General features: G+C 44.8%; 1 protein-coding gene across 3 annotated transcripts; it reads right to left on the bottom strand.

Moving 5' to 3' along the window:
* Window positions 1–640: 640 nt before the first annotated feature.
* Window positions 641–20,047, bottom strand: LOC129167721 (uncharacterized). Of its 3 annotated transcripts, none has more exons than XM_054751948.2 (13): window positions 19,905–20,047; window positions 15,958–16,074; window positions 15,589–15,678; window positions 9,749–9,877; window positions 8,209–8,337; window positions 7,862–7,942; window positions 7,234–7,434; window positions 6,392–6,458; window positions 5,285–5,366; window positions 2,837–3,265; window positions 1,588–1,691; window positions 1,275–1,487; window positions 641–1,178 (listed from the first exon to the last, which is right to left on the bottom strand). In XM_054751948.2, exons 1-12 carry the CDS (start codon window positions 19,995–19,997, stop codon window positions 1,282–1,284), a joined length of 1,728 nt encoding a protein of 575 aa, XP_054607923.2. In that variant the 5' UTR covers window positions 19,998–20,047; the 3' UTR covers window positions 641–1,178; window positions 1,275–1,281. The 3 variants fall into 3 exon arrangements, with proteins under 3 accessions (XP_054607923.2, XP_054607922.2, XP_054607924.2); XM_054751947.2 differs by having other exon boundaries at window positions 1,275–1,490; XM_054751949.2 differs by lacking the exon at window positions 8,209–8,337 and having other exon boundaries at window positions 1,275–1,490.
* Between the last annotated feature and the right edge of the window lie 371 nt (window positions 20,048–20,418).

The following is a 20,418-nucleotide window of genomic DNA, read 5'->3' on the forward strand; positions in this document are numbered from 1 at the left end:
GGCGCTTGTGCACGGCAGACTCATCTCTGTCAGAGCGCCCCAGGGCAGCTGTGGCTACAATGTAGCTCATCACCACCAGGGTGTGAATGTGTGTGTGAATAAGTGAATGACTGATTGTGTTGTAAAGCACCTTGGGGGGGTCCCAGGACTCTAGAAGGCACTATATCAAATACAGGCCATTAATGTTGGATGCAATGACAATATGCAAACTTGCTTCTGACCACAAGGTGGTAATTTAAGTGCTGTGATTAATATTGGCTAACAACCTGGGAGTCACAGGAGTGGACATGTTCTGTATGTATCAATAAAGCTTTATTTTGAACTTTGTAGGCTAAATCAAAACTGCATTCGTATTTGTTTCAAAATAACACACTAGACACACTCTAAATTTGATGCTAAAACAGGTATAGAACTGTACTTTTTTTAAGTAGAAATATTTTGTCAATTTTCGGCTCGTCCTCTGCTTCTCCAGCCAGATCAAATCCTGAACCTTGTTTAGCTTCAGAAAAACAAAGTTCTAAGGCTCTTAGGAGGATGACAGGGTAGGGCTAGGGCTCAACAATTTTAGGAAGAGTCCAATTACGATTTCAGCACATTATTCACAGTATACAGATTTCAAGGAGGATAACTGAAGGCGAAATTTGCTTTCAAATCTATTTATTAACAAAACATGCATGATGTGTTTTCCCAGCTTTGTTATCCTAAGATGACTACGCCAATACTACACCACTAGAACACCAAACTCTGACACAGTTTACATGCTGGCTTTGAATTACCGTACCTAAGCAAAGTTTTGTGCCATCAGAAAAATTCAAACAGGTTTTAAAAGAAGAAAAGTTGTGCTTTAAAGTCCAGTTGGTGTTATTACGGTAAATCCTGTCCCCCACTCACGAACGGTGCTGAGTCAGGGCAGAAAAAGAGGACTAAAGCCATTATTAGTACAAGCTGCAGCAGCACTACGAGAAGACCCCCACCTCCACCCCACCCCACCTTGAAAACCCCGGATGTCTAAAAAAAAGAGCTACAAGGAAAGAAATACAGTTTTGATCATTGCTATTTTGGTTGGAAAAAAAACAGCTCATCCCGTTTGGTCCAGCATCTGCTCTCCCATCTTGGTGATCGTTCCATGGGCATCCCAGCTAATGGAGCTATGGGAAAACCCCTGGTGGCAACAACCCCTGTGAAAAACATAACCATTTTAACCAAACTTACTTTTGTAATGTGACCTAAGTTAAAAACAACAGTCAGGTGTCTGTAACAATATGTGGAAGTACCTTGTCCTCATGGATCCCTAAAGTATCTCATGGCAGGACCAGAGAGTTGCTGTTGGATATTCTCGGTTTTGATGTCTGGGGCATTTTGTGTGTCACTCCTCTGTGGTGGCTTTCGCTTGTCGACAACGTCCTCTGGACGGGGGTAATTGGCGGTGTACCCATTGTTGATCTGCTTTGTTAACTGAGTCCCACTTGAATGACTTCTGTAAGCTACTGCTGTGAAAACATAAGAAACGCCAATTAAAATATTTCTAATTAGAGATGGATGTGTCATTCAGCTTGTGTTTTCTTTAGATTGCTAACTGAAACTTACACAAGTGGTGCTCTTCACGTTTGCCATACTTAGTGGCATCTTCATCACTGACATCTCTGGCCCTCTTTAGTGCCTTACTCCTCCCTTGAATTGATTCGTCCAAACTGAAAGAAACAGTTTCCAGATTAATCACTTCTTCCACACATCGCTGAAAATGCTGTGTGTGTGCTTATTGACAGTCATTTATTAGTATTATCTTTTTGTGTGTATCTGCTCCGTCTTCTCAAACCTCCAGTCATAAAAGATGGCTGCTCATACTTAGCCAGGTTACTTCCTGTTAAAGGGGAGTTTTCCTCTCCACTGTCGCTACATGCTTGCTAAAGCCCTTTTCAGATTGGCATTCCGGAATATGTGTGGACAATTCAGTCCGGTTTTTAACCAGAACTGTGTTTTCAGACACACCACTTTTGTACCTGAACTTGTCCTTTCGGCTGCCTTCACACAGCAGGGAAAAGTTCCAGGAGTCTGAGGTGGAGAGGGTGGGAAGGCTGTACCCGGATATTGCGTAAACATAGTGCGGCGGGCGTACATGCGTCATTTACCCAAACAAAGCTATTCAGTCAAACATGGCAGACGAAGAGATAGAATTCCTCTCACTGATCGGACTTATGTTAAGCATAATTCTGCGCATACGAAGACGCATAAGAGATCTGGATGATGAAGCTCAATTGCTAATAAAGGAATCACGGAAGCGGTGTGATGCGCTCCGTCGCGCGTCTAGGAGACGGTACCGTAGGAGGCGAGCTGCTATGGTTCGCCACATTCTACAGGAGCGAGCTATCTAGGTGCGCACAGCGTCCCCCGGTCCCCTCCTCCTCCCTGTCCGGAACTCGACCTCACCAGTCTGAAGCAGCCACCCTGTCTGTGACAAGTCCGATCCTATTACTAGGGGCATCGGCTGGCTTAATTACGGAAAAGGTTATCCGGATGTTTGTATTCAGACACAAAGGTCTCAAGGACAGAGTCCCGAACATTTCCGTTTTTCATGGCCTGTCTGAAGGGGGCTTTAGTATGAGGGATTAATGTAAAGTCTGACACAGCAAGTCAGAGACTCGAAGCAATCTGCTGAGTTTTCTTCGGTAGGAAACGTAACTAATCATAAAAACGAAATGAACTCTGCACTGATAAATAAGTTCAATTGGAATTTTAACTTTTTTAAACTGTGTTGATTTTTTTTATTGTGAATCTACTTTACTGCTGTTGCACCAACATTTTTTATTCTGTTTTTTGTGTAAAGGTGTCAACTTACTTTTGCCAGGACGGGCCACCTTTAGAATCACTCTCCCCATAACTGGGATTCTCCTTGGCACTGCTACTGGCACCTCTTCTGTCACTGGTGGCTATTGTGGCAAAGCTGCAGGAGGGTTTGAGCTCTACAGCTAAATCCACTACCATGTCAGCGGGATGAGGGGCGTTTTGCACAAAAAAGCCCATTTTCAAAAGATCTGAAACAAGTGCATGTCTGCAGGACTTATCAGGGAAGCGTTTACACATTTCGTCATAATTCCAGGACCTTCCTTGGCGGACCCATTTCTTCATGGACTCTGTGGCCTTTTGCAGTTCCTCAATTCTCTCCTCAGGTGTGCTGTTTCTCATGCACACACTGCCCAAGTGTGCAAGCAGCATGTCCTGCGGCTCGTGACAAATCAAACAGTGCACAATGCGGCAGTGTTTGTCACTGTGAAGGAAAAGAGAGTTAATAACCTTCTGTGGATCTTTCTGTCTCACACTCATGAATGGTGCTGAGTGAGGGACAGATAATGAGGGAATGAGTGACAGAGACAGACGACCACAGCCAATATTAATAATGGTGCTACGGCAGTGGTGGGCAGTCAGGGCCAGCAAAGCCTTCTCTGCTGGCCTAAACACACTCAAAAACGTAAATGTATTTTTTTTCCTTTGGTAAATATTTTTAAATAAAAAAAATGTTCACTGGTCTATTTTCTTTTTATCCTATTATACCCACTTGGCTGCACTGCTTCCAGTGTTAAAATACCAAGGCTGGGTGTTATCCAATCAGATTTAAGCTAGCTTGTGTTTTCAGGCAGATTAAGTCTGCTCTAGGCCTTCAGAATCAATCGAGAAGCCGACTGTCCGCTGTAAGTGAACAGAGACGATCTAGTTGCGATAGCCAACCAGCTCACGAGTCAGCGTGGCTCAGGCCAGCTAGCTGGCCTCACGCAAAAGTTGACATGAACGCATCCTGTGATTGGATAAGCAGTAGTTAGAACTTTTCTAGCGGCATGAAGCAAAATATCAAAACCAAACACAGAGATTTGTATCTATAGGCAGCTATCGGTGTATTTTTGAACACATGATGGCTGAAAAAGGAGAAGGGACAGACTTGGTTGCAGATTTACTTGCCACACCATTTTCCAGACGGACCTTTCAAGAAAAAATGGATCTTGTGAGAACAGGTCGTCCGACTCCAATGCTAGCTGGCTTGTCCCAGCAGGGGAAAGGATTTGTTCGTCATTTTCAGGCTAGCAACTATGAACGGTACCCATGGCTAACAGCTTCAGAGAACCGCTGCAGGTTATTCTGCTGGGAATGCCTGTTGCTCGCATCAGATGGATTTGGTAGCATTAAAGCGCGTTAAAACGAACGCCAGAAACACGACCCGACAGACACGTCTTTCAGCATTAGCCTCCATGTCCATAGAAAAGGATCCACTCATGGACCTGAAGTGCACAGATAAACTGTACAGAGCCACTGAGGTTTTCCTGAGGAAAGAAAGAAGGATGGATTTTATTTTCAAATGAGCAGGAGAGGAGGAGATCCATGCTGGACATTTATGTTGGTGAGTAGAAAGTATTTTTTAATGTTTTGTCATTTCATTTTGTTAATAATAAATGGTAACGAAATAAAATGGCTAAATGAAATAATTCTATGTGTTCTGTTTCTATGCAATTTATATTGTGTATAACGTGGTGTGTGCAGCTGCGCCAACATGTTCAATTGTTTCGCGGTGCAATTTTCTCCAAAACAAATGCAAATAATGTGTTTGCTTTACTTATTTATTTTATTGTCTCATCTCTTAAACCCGTCTTTCATTTTTGAGATTTGACAGTATCTGTGGTCTTAGTTTCCTACTCTCAATTGGGAATGCGAGTTTGATTTTTAAGGCTCCGGAAATGACGCCTTGCCCAGCCACTGGTGTGTGTGTGTGTGTGTGTGTGTGTGTGTGTGTGTGTGTGTGTGTGTGTGTCTGTGTGCGTGCGTGCGTGCGTGTGTGTGTGAGAGAGAGGTTTCTCCAGCTGTGATGTCCTACTGATGGTATTTTAAGGTGTGTTAATTTAGATTGGACTGGATAGGAAATCACTGAAGGCCCAGGGGTGGAATGCACCGCCCGCCACTGTGCTACGGGAGAAAAAAACTAAACAGAAAACCCATCTCCTAAATGTTCTTAGGCCAGTTCCAAAGTTTGCTCAAATTTGTGCAACTGTTTCCGTCAAGTTTTTCTTTTTAAATAAAAAAATTAGCATGAAAAGTCACTTTTCTGGCTTCTGTAACCCCCACCCCCACCCTACCCGCTGCTATCATCTTAACACTTTTAAGACCATAGTTGACGCGACAGATTCTGGAGCATGAAAAAAAGGTGGCTTTGACGATCACGTCATCCTGTTATTTGAAAGGAAGCTGCTTAGTGAAACTCTGCCCCCATGTGGCAGCAGTCTGAAACAACATGGAAATGTACCTGAAAGAGCCTTCTTCAGGGTCATTCATCTTGTCCATCTGATCTGTGGAGATTTGAGCAGGCAGGCTCACTGGAATTGTTCCTGTTTTTTTTTTTTTTTTTGTTTTTGAAAGAAAGAGCAATAGTGTTATCATTTAAGTATCCCCTTCTATCTGCATTCAATAAGGTGTTACTGTCGCTCTGCCCAGGTTGGTTACGGAGAGTGTCGCTCTGTGATTCACCAGCTTTCTTTACACTCCAAAAATGCATCCTGGTCCAAGACGGCTTCAGGAAAGGCACAGAGTAAATTTAAACTCGACTTTAATGGGCATGTTCTCAGCCAGGAAATCATGGGGGAAGTTGCAGGATTTTCACAGCAGGCAGTCGAAGGGACTGGGAAAGGGAAATTTAAGGTCAAACAAGTGTGCTGCCTGATCATATGAAAATCCGTAGGGCTGGGCGATATGATCTAAAATCAATATCATGGTATATCGAGGATTTCACCTCGATAACGATAAATGGATTGTAACTATAGGTATGCGCAGAAACAAAAGTTGTCCACTAGATGGGGCTGTCACACGTATTACGTCGAGTCACACTTTTACATGACTCAAGGAGGTATAGCTTCTTAAAGGGACATGAGCGCTGCCAACCTACACAAATCTTTTCATTTTTACTATCACATTTATTGACATGGAAAAAATGATCTCCATAAGAGTCAGAAATTTTGATAATGATGAATTTTCAATTTATTGCCCAACCCTATCACAGAGTAAGGTGATTGAGACAAACAGCGTGCTTCTCCCCTGCATGTTGGTTTTATCCAAAGTCCCGTCTGATATTAAGTTTGTTTTTGGTCAGACTTGTGAAAAATCAAAATATTGCCATATATTTTCAGGACAATTTCATCCACCTCTCCTTGCTGTGACATCTTGTTTAAGTCATTTTTTGTTTGTTTGGTTGAAGAGGGATAGGGCTTGGTGATGAAGTATATTAAGCTACCAAATAGGCTATAATGAAAAAAGAAAGGAAATAATGTTATTTCAAAATCCCGTTATATGAACAAGAGCTTAAAAGGTCTAAGTAACAAAGCGAGATATGGTTGAAGAAGCTCTAGGAACATCTCACCTTGCTGTATGATGGACTGAGAAGCCATCTGGTCTTGATCCCCGTCAGTCACTTCAGTCTTCACCACCTTAAGAGGATAAAAATAAAAAAATTCAATATATTTTGTTACGTCCCTCGGTTCCCCTTCAGTGCTGTGGGAGACTACACAAAGACTTCTCCCAGCGCTGCTCCAGTTCAGCACCATGGAGAGCAGCACTTCATTCTCAGCACAGCTGAACTGCATCTGACATTCCCCAGCTGCAGCGCTTAAAAACTGATGAGATGCGCACACAGAGAGAGGAGGAGGAGGATGTGAAAACTGGAGGTTTGGAGGAGATTGAGAGTTTGCCTGGAAAGAACTCAGGACTTTTGGACACTCAACCTTGTGGGAAGCCTTTTGTTGAACCCTAAGTTCATTTAGTAAGCTTCCCTCCCTTCTGCTCTTTTGTGAGTTGGCCAGAAGCTGGTAGAGGTGTTTTGGTAGGAGTTTCTGTCCAGTACTGGTAAGGCCACCTGATTTAATATCTTGAATTAAACTGAGGTGAAATCCCCCTTATGGGGAGAATTACGTTTGGTTCTGCTTGAAGGGTTGGATAATTTCAGTCCCCTCTTTTTTCCCCTGCCCATGCAGTAGTGTGTGGTGTTTTTCAGCCGACTGTCACCTAATGCCTTGTGCTAGCTCGGGACAGAGGATTTAGCTGAAGTGAACATTCGGTGAGGACTAATTGTGACTCATAAACATGACTACCAACAGATAAATGAGGCACATCTGTACAGCCATATTCATTTAGATAGCAGAGAGCCACCATGTCAGAAACATGTCTGTCATATTTAAAGTCCAAACTGGTCTACTCTGTACATACCACTGCAGTCACGTGTCCAGGTGTTCCAGCAGGCGGTGCACCTGTGCTGCTGACACTGTCAGAGTACCGTCTGCCAACATCTGGCCTAGCCACGGTAGCAGGAGGGGTCCTGCCACCTTCTGTTTTGACTTCCTGCTGCAGGGGCATGAACAGTTTCTGCTGAGTGATCAGCAGAAACAATCTGAGGGATGGTAGATTTTCCTGTTGTTGAGCACAAGGAGGTCAGAGGTTATAGTTACACAGAGAAACAACAACAAAATTTAATTGTAGCGTTATTTTGCAGGTCATCAAAAATATATTCCGAAGAGGAGACACATGACTGTACCTACATTTGTAAATCTAGTTTTATAACGACAACATATAACTTCCCTTTTATAAAAGAAAACTCTCAATGTTCCTTTGTAACGTTTCAGAGGTAAATGTTTTCCAGTCGGTCAACTTCTGGTAGCTGCAGGGACGATCATCACAGAGAGCAGGCCAAAGAGCAGAGTTTGTGTGAGACTACATTTCAAATTCAAGCACTTTTAAAATATTTTTGATCACATTCCAAAAATAACAAGTAAAAATTGGTTTCTCTGTGGTGTTGATCTTTAAAAGAAGTATACAAGTTCAGAACCAGGAACTCCACCTTGAGAAAAGGCACCAGGTCAGGCATCTTGAGGTCAACGTCCAGTTTGCAGGCAAACTCCTCAGGTTCAGTCTTGGCATCCTGTCAGGTAAAGATAACAAAATGTAAAAAGTAGATTAGAACAGAATGATGATCTATTAAGACCACAACCCCGTGTAAATGTGCATGAGCTGAAAATGTATGCCATAAAATACATTTTGGAAAAGGTTTCATGCTGCCACCTACAGGTTGGAAATAATCAATGCAAAAACGCTGAAGTCATGAGTGTTATGGTGTTGTTTTCTTTGCTGTTTGACAAGAGAAACATTGCATGCATAAGAGTATCAGATGTTTTTCTGGAAACTTACCAGCAGGTCTTGAATCAGAGCTCTAACATTGTTAATGTCTGCAAGCTCAGAAGAAGGAGGGACGTGAGACGTCTCTTTCATGAGCATGCGCAGAATATTCTTACATTTCTTCACATTTTCCCGCATTTTCTATAAAAACAATAATTATAAAACATATTTTAAAATACAGCAAACTGCCTACGTGCATCTCAGTAACTTGGTGGTACATTTTTTAAATCGACATATTTTTGTTTGTACAGATAAAACTCAAAAAATTAGAGCATTGTGCAAAAGTTCATTCATGTTAGTCATTCAAATTTCAAAGGTGAAACTTTTATATGAGACAGACTCATTACAAGCAAAGCCAGATAATTCAAGCCCTTATTTGTTATAACTGTGATGATTATGGTTTACAGCTTATGAAAACCCCACATTCAAAATCTCAGACAATTATAATATTGTGAAAAGGTTCAATATTCTAGACTCAAAGAGTCCCACTCAAGTGGTTTCCCTCAACGCTTTATTTGCCTTGCAGCAAATAGTCGGGTGATTTAGTGTGAACAAATCTCCATCCGCAGCTGTTTCTCTGATTAAAACAGGAGTTTTGTGCAGTTTCTCCCTCCCTGTCTGTCTCTCTTTCTCTCCCTGTCTGTCTCTCACTGTGGTTGGTGCGCACCGCGGGTCTGACCTCTAAAAACCCCAGACCCGCTGATCAGAGCATCGCTAAAACAGGGGCAGAGAAAAAGAGTAAACCCCCAGCCTTATTTAATATTGTCGATAAAAAACGCAGCGATGCTCCCTGTTTCAATTCGGCAAATATTTGCACACTTGTGTACCACGCACGCAAAGCCTTACTGCACACTTTCTCCAAGTGCATTTTGCAGGAGACTGCATGGTGCAGCGTGAGTATTGAGATTGGGCCTGAATCTGCACTTTGCCGAAGTCTGCATTGATGCGGACTTCGGCAAAGGGTATCACCCACAATCCATTTCAGAAGACATAATGAACAGAAAATGAATAATTACAGTAATAAAATGTTATAATTTAGTAGAATGAGACTTGGCTACACACTTTCTTTTATAACCAACCTTCTAGTATCCTGGGTTAACCCTTTAGTTATGCTACTATAGGCTTAAGACTGATGGAGGACAAGCTAACCATATATCCTACCTCTGCTGGTTTTATTCCCTCTATCTGTATCTACTGTTGCTTCTGCCATTAACTTTGGTCTCTGTTTAAGAAATAACAACTGATTGTGTCCTTCTGGGTGGGTCTCTTTCCTGTTCTCTCAGACCCCATTCAGTCCATTCTGGTTCTAGTTCTTTTTGTTTAAAAAAGTTGCTTTCCAGCCGACTGTCGCCCAATGCCTTGTGCTAGCTCGGGACAGAGGATTTAGCTGAAGTGAACATTCGATGAGGACTAATTGTGACTCATAAACATGACTACCAACAGATAAATGAGGCACATCTGTACAGCCATATTGGTTTAGATAGCAGAGAGCCACCATGTCAGAAACATGTCTGTCACATTTAAAGTCCAAACTGGTCTACTCTGTACATACCATGGCAGCCGCGTGTCCAGGTGTTCCAGCAGGCGGTGCACCTGAGCTGCTGACACTGTCAGAGTACCGTCTGCCACCATCTGGCCTAGCCACGGTGGCAGGAGACAATTTGAGGGCTGAGAGGAATTCCTGTTGTTGAGCACAAGGAGGTCAGAGGTAATAGTTACACAGAGAAACAAACACAACAACAAAAATGTAACTGCAATATTAATATTGCACATCATCAAAAATATATTTCTAAGGAGGCACATGACTATACCTAGATTTATGACTCGAGTGTGTCTTATGATAACAACTTCACAATTTGGGTCAGGTCAGAGGACAAGGGGTGTGTGTGTGTGTGTGTGTGTGTGTGTGTGTGTGTGTGTGTGTGTGTGTGTGTGTGTGTGTGTGTGTGTGTGTGTGTGTGTGTGTGTGTGTGTGTGTGTGTATTACTCCTAGGCTATTTCAAATTAAAGCATTTTTCAAGTATTTCAAAAATAACAAGTAAAAAATGGTTCTCTTTCTTAACATTTATTTCGATGTTTCACTATGGGATACGCCCCTCCGCGGATTCCTCAGAAGCACTTATCTCAATACACCAATCCTGATTGGCCAGTGACTGTGCCGTACGCGTCACCTGCTACTAGCAAGCGTCCCAACGCACGCACCATTCAATCACCTCTTCTCGCTTCGGTGGTTGTTTATCTCTCAGGTAAGTTAGCTCAACTGTTCACAGACGGAGCCAGCTAATATTCTCTCTTCGTCGTCGAAAGTTAACTTACTGTCCTTCTGTCCTGACCTTCACCATAGGCTCGAGGCACAGCGAGCAGTTTCACACTCCAGTGCACCTGTTCGTTCTCTGACTAACACACCAGTTAGCCCACATGGAAGCCGCTCCTCCCACCAGAGGAGTCAATGGCGCAGGAGCTCGCCTCTGTACCTGTGGGAACAAAATCTCAAGCAAAGACCCGCACAAGGTCTGCTCGGGCTGGAACACGCCTGAGCGGACCGCTTCCAGTCGGCGCTGACACGCACATTGGAAGTTCCCGGGTCATGTGAGTGCTGTGCTTGCTTCACCCTGAAGAGCCTTCACCAGCGGCTAGTGTGCCAAGCTAGCCTGTCGGGGAAGGACCCTTGCCTGCCGGCCCCTGGGTCACCGCCTGGGGACGCCGGCGAACATGCTCTCCCGGAGCCGGAACCGTGTGCCGAACACAGCTGGGCTCACAGCTCAAACTGGCCGTTCCGAGCCACCCCGTCGAGGACGTGTTGGAGTTGGATTACGGAGATGACGAGGACACCTCGTAACTCCTCGTTTCAGAGGACAAGGATGACAACGTTTTTCTCCCCCTCGCTCAGGCCTCCATGCCCAGGGATGGAGCGGTTTCTCCGGCCGCCCACCTGGACATGCAGTCAGTCTGCTGACGCGCTGTGACCAGGCTCAACATCCCTTGGCCCACCGTGGTCACTGAAGCTGTCAGATCCCGCTACGAGGGAAAGAAGCTGCCTCAGGCCACAAGGACGGCAAAGCCTCTCCTTCCCGGAGCTCATCCAAGAAGTGAGATCATCCTGGGACAAACACCCTTTCAGCTCCAGGTCTCCTGTCCAAGGAGCCTCCTCGCTGGACTTCGAGGGTATGGATAAGGCTGGCGTGCTTCGCATGCCGCCGATGGAACCGCTGGTTGCAGCCCACCTGCACCCACGGCTCTCGGCAACTTCCTCCAGGCCTCCCGCTCTCCCTGCAAAGGCGGACCGCTTCCAGTCGGCTCTGAACGAGAGGGCGTACAAGGCTGCCGCCATCTTGGTTCGAGATTTGAATGTCTCCTCCATGCTCTCAGCGTACCAAGACGAGCTCTGTGAGGACATGAATACGAAACCGGACCCGGAGGTGTGGGAGGAAATCACCGTACTGACCGACATCTGCCTGCGGGTGAAGCGCTGCGAGGTCCAGGCTACGGCTAAAGCTATGGGCATGATGGTGCTTCAGGAACGTGCACGATGGCTGAACCTCACCAACCTCTCTGATAGAGAGAAGGACATTTTGTACATGCCCATTGTGCCTGAAGGCATTTTTGGCTCTGCATTGGCATCAATGCAGCAACGGTGTGAGGCCAAAAAGAAGGAGGATGAAGCCCTTCAACTCTGCCTTTCCCGTAAGCCTTCACCTGCTCTGCCGGCTCGGCCGACTTTTCCTCAGGCAGCTGCCCGAGCCCAGCCTCAGTTCCGGATCCCAAAGCCCCCGAAGCCTCAAGCAGTCCAACCAGCTCCTTCGGGCTCAGAGCCTCGACCAGTTTGGCCTCAGAGGTCCGGCAACCAAGCCGCTCCGCCACCAGGATAACCCACCCGGCCCGGCGGTCAGCAGGTGAGAAAGAAGAAAAGAGCATCCTGACAGAGTTCTTTCCCTCCCGACGCTGCAGCTGGCAGTTCCCCATTCGCTCGCTCCATCTGTTCAGTGTTACCATGGTGCTTTCTCCCCCCCCCTCACCAGACCCTCCCGGCAGAGTCCCTGATCGGTTCAGGGTGGGGCCAGGACGTGCAACCGGCTGTGCCGGCTCAAAACACAAGTCACAAGCACTCACATTGTTTTTCACAAACACGTCATGCTCAAGAAGCATAAAAAAGTTTTGCTGCCGCATCCAGACAGAATGTCGAGGGCGCAACAAAAATCAATAAAAATGATGCAGATGAGCGAAACCAGGCTGGGGCGGCCCCTGGCGGACTTTCCCGCCAGCCACGGGTCGTCCCCGTATGCCAGGGCCGCCAAAGCACAAAGCCCCCACGCATGTGCTGTAGTTGCCACAAGCACCGCTGCCCCACAGCCTCTGGAGGCAGCTGCTGCTCCGTGTGTCACCGCTCTCCACTCACATAGAGGAATGGACAGCAGTTTCTGCTTCACATTGGGTGCTAAGAACTATTTCGAGAGGTTACAGGCTCCAATTCGCTTCAGTTCCTCCTCGATTCTCTGGCGTAGTGTTCTCCCACGCCCAGGGGACATCAGCTCACATCCTTCAGGGAGAAATCTCCTCCCTGCTAGAGAAGGGAGCGATATGCATTGTGCCTCCCGATCGGTCTCAGAGCGGTTTCTACTCCAGGTACTTCCTGGTCCAGAAACGGGGAGGGACCGGTATTCGCCCGATCCTGGATCTGAGGGCCCTGAACCGATGCTTCAGAAAGTACAAATTCAAAATGCTCACGCTCTCATCCCTTTTGTGTCTGCTTCACCAGAACGACTGGTTCACCTCAGTCGACCCGAGGGACGCATACTTTCATATTCCCGTGTACCCTCCACACAGGAAATTTCTGAGGTTTGCCTTTCAGGGAGTGTGTTACGAATACACCGTGCTCCCTTTCGGCCTCTCGCTGAGCCCGAGGGTGTTTGTCAGGTGTACAGAGGCGGCGGTCGCCCCTCTGAGAGAGAGGGGCATTCGGCTGGCCACGTACTTACTGGACGACAACTGGCTCCTGCTGGCACGGTCCAGAGAGGAGGAAACGTCGAACACCCTGGTTGTGATCCATCACTTGTGTGGTCTGGGTTTCAGAATAAACTGGCAAAAGCATTTTACTCCCTCCCAGAAAATAACCTTTCTAGGTCTAAATCTGGACTCAGGGAAGTTCACAGCCCGTCTCTCGGCACCACGCGTGAACGCACTCTCGTTCTGCCTGGCGCGCTTCCGCCTACATAGTTTGGTGTGGTTTGCGTTGTGCCTCAGTCTTTTGGGTCTCATGGCTATTTCAGTGGGGACACACAGAAAGTATCTGGAACTCCTTGTGGTCTTTCTAGCCCTGAGGTGCTTCCTGCCTTTTCTCTCCAGCCATCATGTCCTAGTGAGAACAGACAACACCACGACTGTGGCTTATATATACCACCAGGGGGGGCTGCGCTCCATGCGGTTACACACGCTGGCACGCAGACTGATCCTATGGTGCAGCAGACATCTCCTTTCAATCAGAGACACCCACGTCCCGGGTGTTCTGAATCGGGGGGCGGATCTGTTGTCCAGAGGGACTCGCCTGTACGGGGACTGGAGCCTGCATCCAGCAGTGTTTGAACAGATTTGGATCCGGTTCGGCACAGCCGTAGTGGGGTTTTTGCCTCCAAGGAGAATGCTCAGTGAGCACTGTTTTTCTCACGCGCTGGTGGACGACTGGCCACGGGCACTGCTTTACGCTTTTCCCCCAGTGGCCCTGATACCACCCACCTTGCTGAGGGTATGAACTCGGCACCACACTCTCATTCTGGTGGCCCCATACTGGCCAGCCATGCATTGGGTGGTGGACATTTTCCAGCTCCTGGAGGGCCAACCTTGGAAACTGCCGCTTCGCAGGGACCTAGTGTCCCAAGCTGGAGGCTCAATCTTCCATCCTCATCCAGAAGGACTAGCCCTGTGGGCCTGGGCCCTGAGGGGTGCGGGTTAGGGTCAGCAGAGTTGCCCAGGGCGGTCATTCGAACCATTCAGAATGCCAGGACCCCCTCCACTAGGTCCCTATATGACTGTAAATGGAGGGTGTTTGATGCCTGGCGTCAGGGCAGGGATGTCTCACCCTCCCAATGCCCTGTGAATGTCATTCTGTCTTTCCTGCAAGACTTGCTGGATGGGAAGAAGGCTTTCTCTACCATTAAAGTGTACCTAGCAGCCATTTCTGCCCGACACTAGGGTTTTGGGAAGAAATTGGTAGCAACACCTCCTGGTGTGTAGCTTCATGAGGGGCGCGCACAGGCTTCTCCCTGTGTCTCGACCCTTGGTGCCCTCATGGGATCTGTCTTTGGTGCTGTCGGCCCTCTCCGGGCCTCCATTTGAGACTATGAACGGCCTGGACCTTAAGATCCTGTCTCTTAAGGTGGTGCTACTCCTGGCTTTGATATCTGCAAAGCGAGTTAGTGACTTACAGGCTCTCTCTGTGCACCCATCCTGCACCCAGTTTGCACCAGGTGACATGAAGGTGTCCTTGAAGCCCAACCCTGCCTTTGTGCCTAAGGTAGTGGGCTCCTTTTCTCCTATTCTCCTCACAGCTTTCTACCCGCCACCCTTCTCCTCTCCTGAGGAGGAGCGGTTGCACAAGCTGTGTCCGATTCGCGCGCTCAAGGAGTATGTGAATCGGACGGAGAACCTTCGCAGGGGGGACCAGCTTTTTGTGTCATGGGGTGGGCCTCGTAAGGGGAAACCCATCACAAAGCAGCGGCTTTCCCACTGGATTGTTGAGGCTATTTCTCTGGCTTACTCCTGTCAGGGCATTCAGGCACCTGTAGGGCTCTGGGCCCATTCTACTAGGGGTCTTTCTGCTTCTTGGGCCCTTTTTCGGGGGCCATCCGTCCAGGAGCTTTGTGCTGCAGCAAGTTGGGCTTCTCCACTTGCATTTGCACGCTTCTATAAGCTTGACGTTTTGGTCCCTGCAATGACTCACACGATTCTGAGTGTGGGGTCTTTGGCGGGCCAAGACGTACCCCTGTAGGTTGGTGATCGCTGGATAAGCTGTCTGGCAATACGGGAGTCTCTATATCCCATAGTGAGACATCGAAACAAATGTTAAGAAAGAGAACTTTAGGTTACTGTCGTAACCCCGGTTCTCTGAGTAACATGAGTGAGATGTCTCACCAGACAACCCTTCTTGCTGGGCGAAGCGAGAAGAGGTGTTTATCTTGAATGGTGCATGCGTTGGGACGCTTGCTACTCATAGTAGCAGGTGACACGTACGTCACGGTCACTGGCCAATCAGGATTGGCGTATTGAGATAAGTGCTTCTGAGGAATCTGCGGAGGGGCGTATCCCATAGTGAGACATCTCACTCATGTTACTCAGAGAACCGGGGTTACGACAGTAACCTAAAGTTTCTCAGTAAAGGTACAGAAACAGAAATACCACCTTGATAATCAGCACATGTCGAGGATGAAGGGGTGTCATGAGGCCAGTGTGCATTCGGCTGGCAAACTCCTCGGGTTCAATCTTGGCATCCTGTCAGGTAAAAATGAAAAGATTAGAACAGAAAGATAAGCAATTAAGACCACAACCCTGTGTAAATGTGTATGAGCTGAAAATGTAGGACATAAAATACATTTGGAAAAGGTTTCATGCTGCCACCAACAGGATGGAAATAATCAATACAAAACACAGAAGTCTGTGAGTGTTACGGTGTTGTTTCCTTTGCTGTTTGATAAAAGAAACGTTAATGTGAGATTTCATAAAAAGGATTGCATGCATAAGAGAATCAGATGTTTTTTTCTGGAAACTCACCAGCAGGTCTGCAAGCAGAGCATTAACAATGTCTGCAATCTCAGTGGAGACCTGTGAAGCCAGTTTCACAAGCATGGTGTGGAAGTTCTTAAATTCCTCCACATTCCCTTGCATTTTCTATAAAAAAACAATAAATATAAACCATATTTAGAAAGAATGTGGCAAACTGTCCTAGTGCATCTCAGTAACTCAGTGGTACAGGTTTTAAATTCATTTTTTGGATGTTCTCTGGTGAGTTCATGACAAGTTTGCATGTCATCTGGTGTCTAATGAACAAGTTCGAGCATCAGCGGCAGCTGGTGAAAAAATTCTTGGGAAGCTATATGTAAAAAATATTCTGTCTTAGTCCATAATAGGTATTATAATGAACTGTTAGGGTAAATATATTCCAAACAACCATTAAATTACCTCCTCCAAATAAGCAGTCTTAGAGAAAGTCAGTTCTCAAATCTACAGAAAAAGTTGACTATAAATGTAATAATGAATACACAAGCCTACTGTGTGAGCCTTTAGGAGCAACTGCAGTACTCTGTGTGTCTCAATCTGTTCAATGCTCATCTTGTTGATGAGCTGATCTCATCTGTTCATCTTGGCCAGTAGGTGGCAGTAATACAACAGAGAAATTTAACTATGCTGTTTTAAACAATAATAATAATTAGTATTATTATTGTTATTATTATTATTATATAAGACCGGCCCACTTTGAACAACAGCCTACCAGGAAGTGCCCGGTACACCAGAAGGCCAATCCACCCCTGGCTGCCACTGGTGAGCATGCATGAGCAAGAGTGAGATCGTCTTTCAGCGCCCAGCTGTGTGGTGTAACAAAGCTCTGTTTCGAGGGCTGAATTCTGGAAATAGCCCGCTTTCGGTGTGGACAACTGCAGAGGGAACAGACCTGGGAAGCTCTGGTTGATTCGCTCGTCTGTGCTAGCCTTTAATATTCGACTGATGACGAAAAATGGTAATTTGCATAATGCCAGGGAAACAACACTTTATAATAATTTGACACAGAGGCAAAAACAGTTTAGAAAAATCTATTTATTACTATATATCTATTATCAATGATAATGAAAGGCAAAATATTATAAAGGGTGATTCAAAGTTATATTAAATGAAACAATGAATGAATTCTGATGAAACATGACCTTGTATGTTTTAAGAGCTTCACTAAGCCACTCAGAAAGGCGTGATGTTTGGGTTTATAACATTTATTTGGCTGTTTGTTGGATGTAATTTAACAAGTGATCAAATCAGTATCAACCACTTTGATGCCATTGAAAGCCTACGCACCAGGATAGTGGAAGTTCTAGGAGATCCGATCTGCAAGCGAAGTCGTTTCGGCTGAGCGAGTGAGTGAGTGAGCTGAAGGTCGCAGATCCCCTCAGTAGACGCACTACTGGTCAAAAGGTACTTCCCAGGTGGCTTCTGGCAGAAGGTTTTACATCTAATTAGTTGGTGGTGGATTGAGCAAATAATAAATGGTTGATATTAAAAACGGATGGTTCTTTATGCTGCTACAATTATTCCACTGAAAAATCTGGTTGATTTAGCATGAGATGTGAACTTTGATTGAACTCGGAGCTCTGGCAAAACTGGGGAAAATTTGAAGTGAGATCACTTTTAACACGTGATTTTTTGTAAACTTTGACCAACCAGATTTGAGAAATTTGAACAGGTGTTTACCAAGACCCTCAGGTGTCACACATTCCTCAGGCACTCAGCAGAGCCTGATTTCATTTAATGTGAAGTAAAATTGTTTAAAAAATCATTTGTTAATACTGATATTATGTAACTGATAATAAATCATATTAAATTCTCAAGTAGACCTATTAAGTGTATTTAATCTGAAATAAATCATGAAATAATAAACACTTATGCTGATTAATTAATTATTAAATCACTTTAGATAGAAAAATCATTGTAGATAACAGAATATGATTGTAAACAACATATAGATTGAAAGAAATCCTTTTATGACATCAAAATAAGAATAATTTTATTAAAATAGTAAAAGTCTAATCTTCTTCATGAGACCTTGTAACTTCCAGCTCCTTGTAAACATGGAGGTTATTTTTGGCTGTAGCATTTCTATTAACAAGTTACAAAGTTAATTAAAAGGTGTTTGATTAGCTATCATCTTGTCTTTATTAGATGGCACATAGGTGATCACATTTCAAACTAGAAGCTGATGGTGGGTATATTAGAGCATCCTGATGCAATAAGCTAAACCTTTATGAATGACATGATTAGTCGACTGATCATCAACAAAACTGGCTACAGATCACTACAAGCCAGAACTAACTAATATGGTGACCGTTTATTTCCAAGGGCAACAATATTAAACTCCAACTGGCACAAACAGTATTGCTGCACATTATATTAACTTGTGTTTGCAATATGTTTCTTCCTGGAGGAGACACTACATGGAAATTCTATCTAAAAATACAATACACACACACACACGCAGACACATACACACACATATGTATATATATATATATATATATGTATATATATATACATATATATATATATATATATATATATATATATATATATATATATATATATATATATATATATATATATATATACCCCTTCCTTTCACTACATCACCCCGGTTCTCCAGCAGCTTCACTGGCTCCCAGTTAAATTCAGGTCCATCTTCAAAATTCTCCTTCATACCTTCAAAGCAATCCACAACCTCTCTCCTCCATATTTCTCAGACCTTATAAGTATTCACACCCCGTCCCGTTCACTCAGATCATCTTCTTCCATCCATCTTGCGGTTCCTTCTGCCCGTCTCGCTACCATGGGGAGCAGAGCTTTCAGCCGCTCTGCTCCTCGACTCTGGAACTCACTTCCCACCGACATCAGGAACATCGACAGTTTTATCCTTTTCAAAACAAAACTCAAAACACATATGTTTAAATCTGCCTACAACCTCTGATTTTATTGAACTCTTTCTCTCTTTGTTTTTTCTTCTTTGGGTTTTATTATTGTTTTATTGTATTTTATTACGTGTTTTGTGTAAAGTGACCTTGGGTGTCCTGAAAGGCGCTTTTAAATAAAATGTATTATTATTATTATTATATATATATCCATCCATCTTCTGAACCCGCTTTGTCCACGCAGGGTCGGGGGGCGCTGGTGCCCATCTCCAGCAAGTCAACGGGCAAGCAGGCGAGGTACACCCTGAACAGAGAGCCAGTCCATCGCAGTATATATATATATATATATATATATATATATATATATATATATATATATATATATATATATATATATATATATATATATATATATATATATATATATATATATAACCCTTTAAACCGTTTAGTACTGTATTAGGGCTTTTTTGTTTTACTTTCCTTGTTTATCTACCGAAGCAGCTTTTATGTTTTTATGTCTTTCTGTTTTATTATTTTCTGCTGAGTATTTGTTTCACCACCATTGACTTTTCATTCCGGTTTTGGCAGCCATTACGCGAGTCTTGAACGCGCGTGTTGGAGGACATAAAACGCGTTTAGAACACGCAAATTTTTTTATCCCTTTGAATTGCCATACCCAATTGGCTTTCCAACGAAAGATTACAAAGCAAAGGCCAGGATCCAGGATATGCCATCTGCACGACCTTCTTCTAACTGTTTCTGCTATCTCTCGTCCAAAATATTGACAAGATAGATTGCTTTTCGTTACTTGTTGTGTATGCTTTGCCAACTTGTTTTCCATCATATTCAAATGGTAAACACCAGGGTTTATTATTGTATTATAGAAAACTCTTACAGAAAATAAGTTTTTAGTTTAACAACAAGGTGAGCAGAAACAATACTAGTTCCTGCACAAGAAGCTGAACAAGAGTGCAATAAACTTCAACATACACGCTTCACTCACTTCAAACATCACAGCGTCCAAAAAACATAATATTTAATTATACTCACTTGGTAAAAGATCCGTTTACAACTCAAAACTGCTGGCTGCGGCTGCTGGCTACAGGGCTGCAAACGTATACGCACTGAGCGGGAGACACGCATCTGAGCTTTCAGCCTCACGTTACACCTCCAAGTCCCGGGTCCCGACCAGTAAAAGCAAACCTCCCACGGACAGGAGAGGGAAGTGAAAGCACCCCCACCCCCCGTTCCGGGGGACAAGGGGGTAGGTAGGCTTCTTCACTCCCCCATCAAAGCCCCTACCCCCCTCACACGCATTGAAAACTTCAAATGTTGGCAGCCCAGTGGGACTGGGACGGATCTCCGCCAAATTTTCCAAGGGGTCAATATTGCCCCTTTGACACTAGCATCGCCTCCACATTGCCCGATAGCCTCAGCCTGGCCCAGTTCATTCCACACTCTGGACCTTGTTTTTACCTTGAGTCTAAATGCTGACAGTGTTTGTCCTGAGGATGTTTATATTTCAGATCACCATTGCATTTTCTTTAACTTGTCAGTTTCTGCA

This window comes from Nothobranchius furzeri, chromosome 3 (genome assembly GCF_043380555.1).
Source record: "Nothobranchius furzeri strain GRZ-AD chromosome 3, NfurGRZ-RIMD1, whole genome shotgun sequence".
NCBI lineage: Eukaryota > Metazoa > Chordata > Actinopteri > Cyprinodontiformes > Nothobranchiidae > Nothobranchius > Nothobranchius furzeri.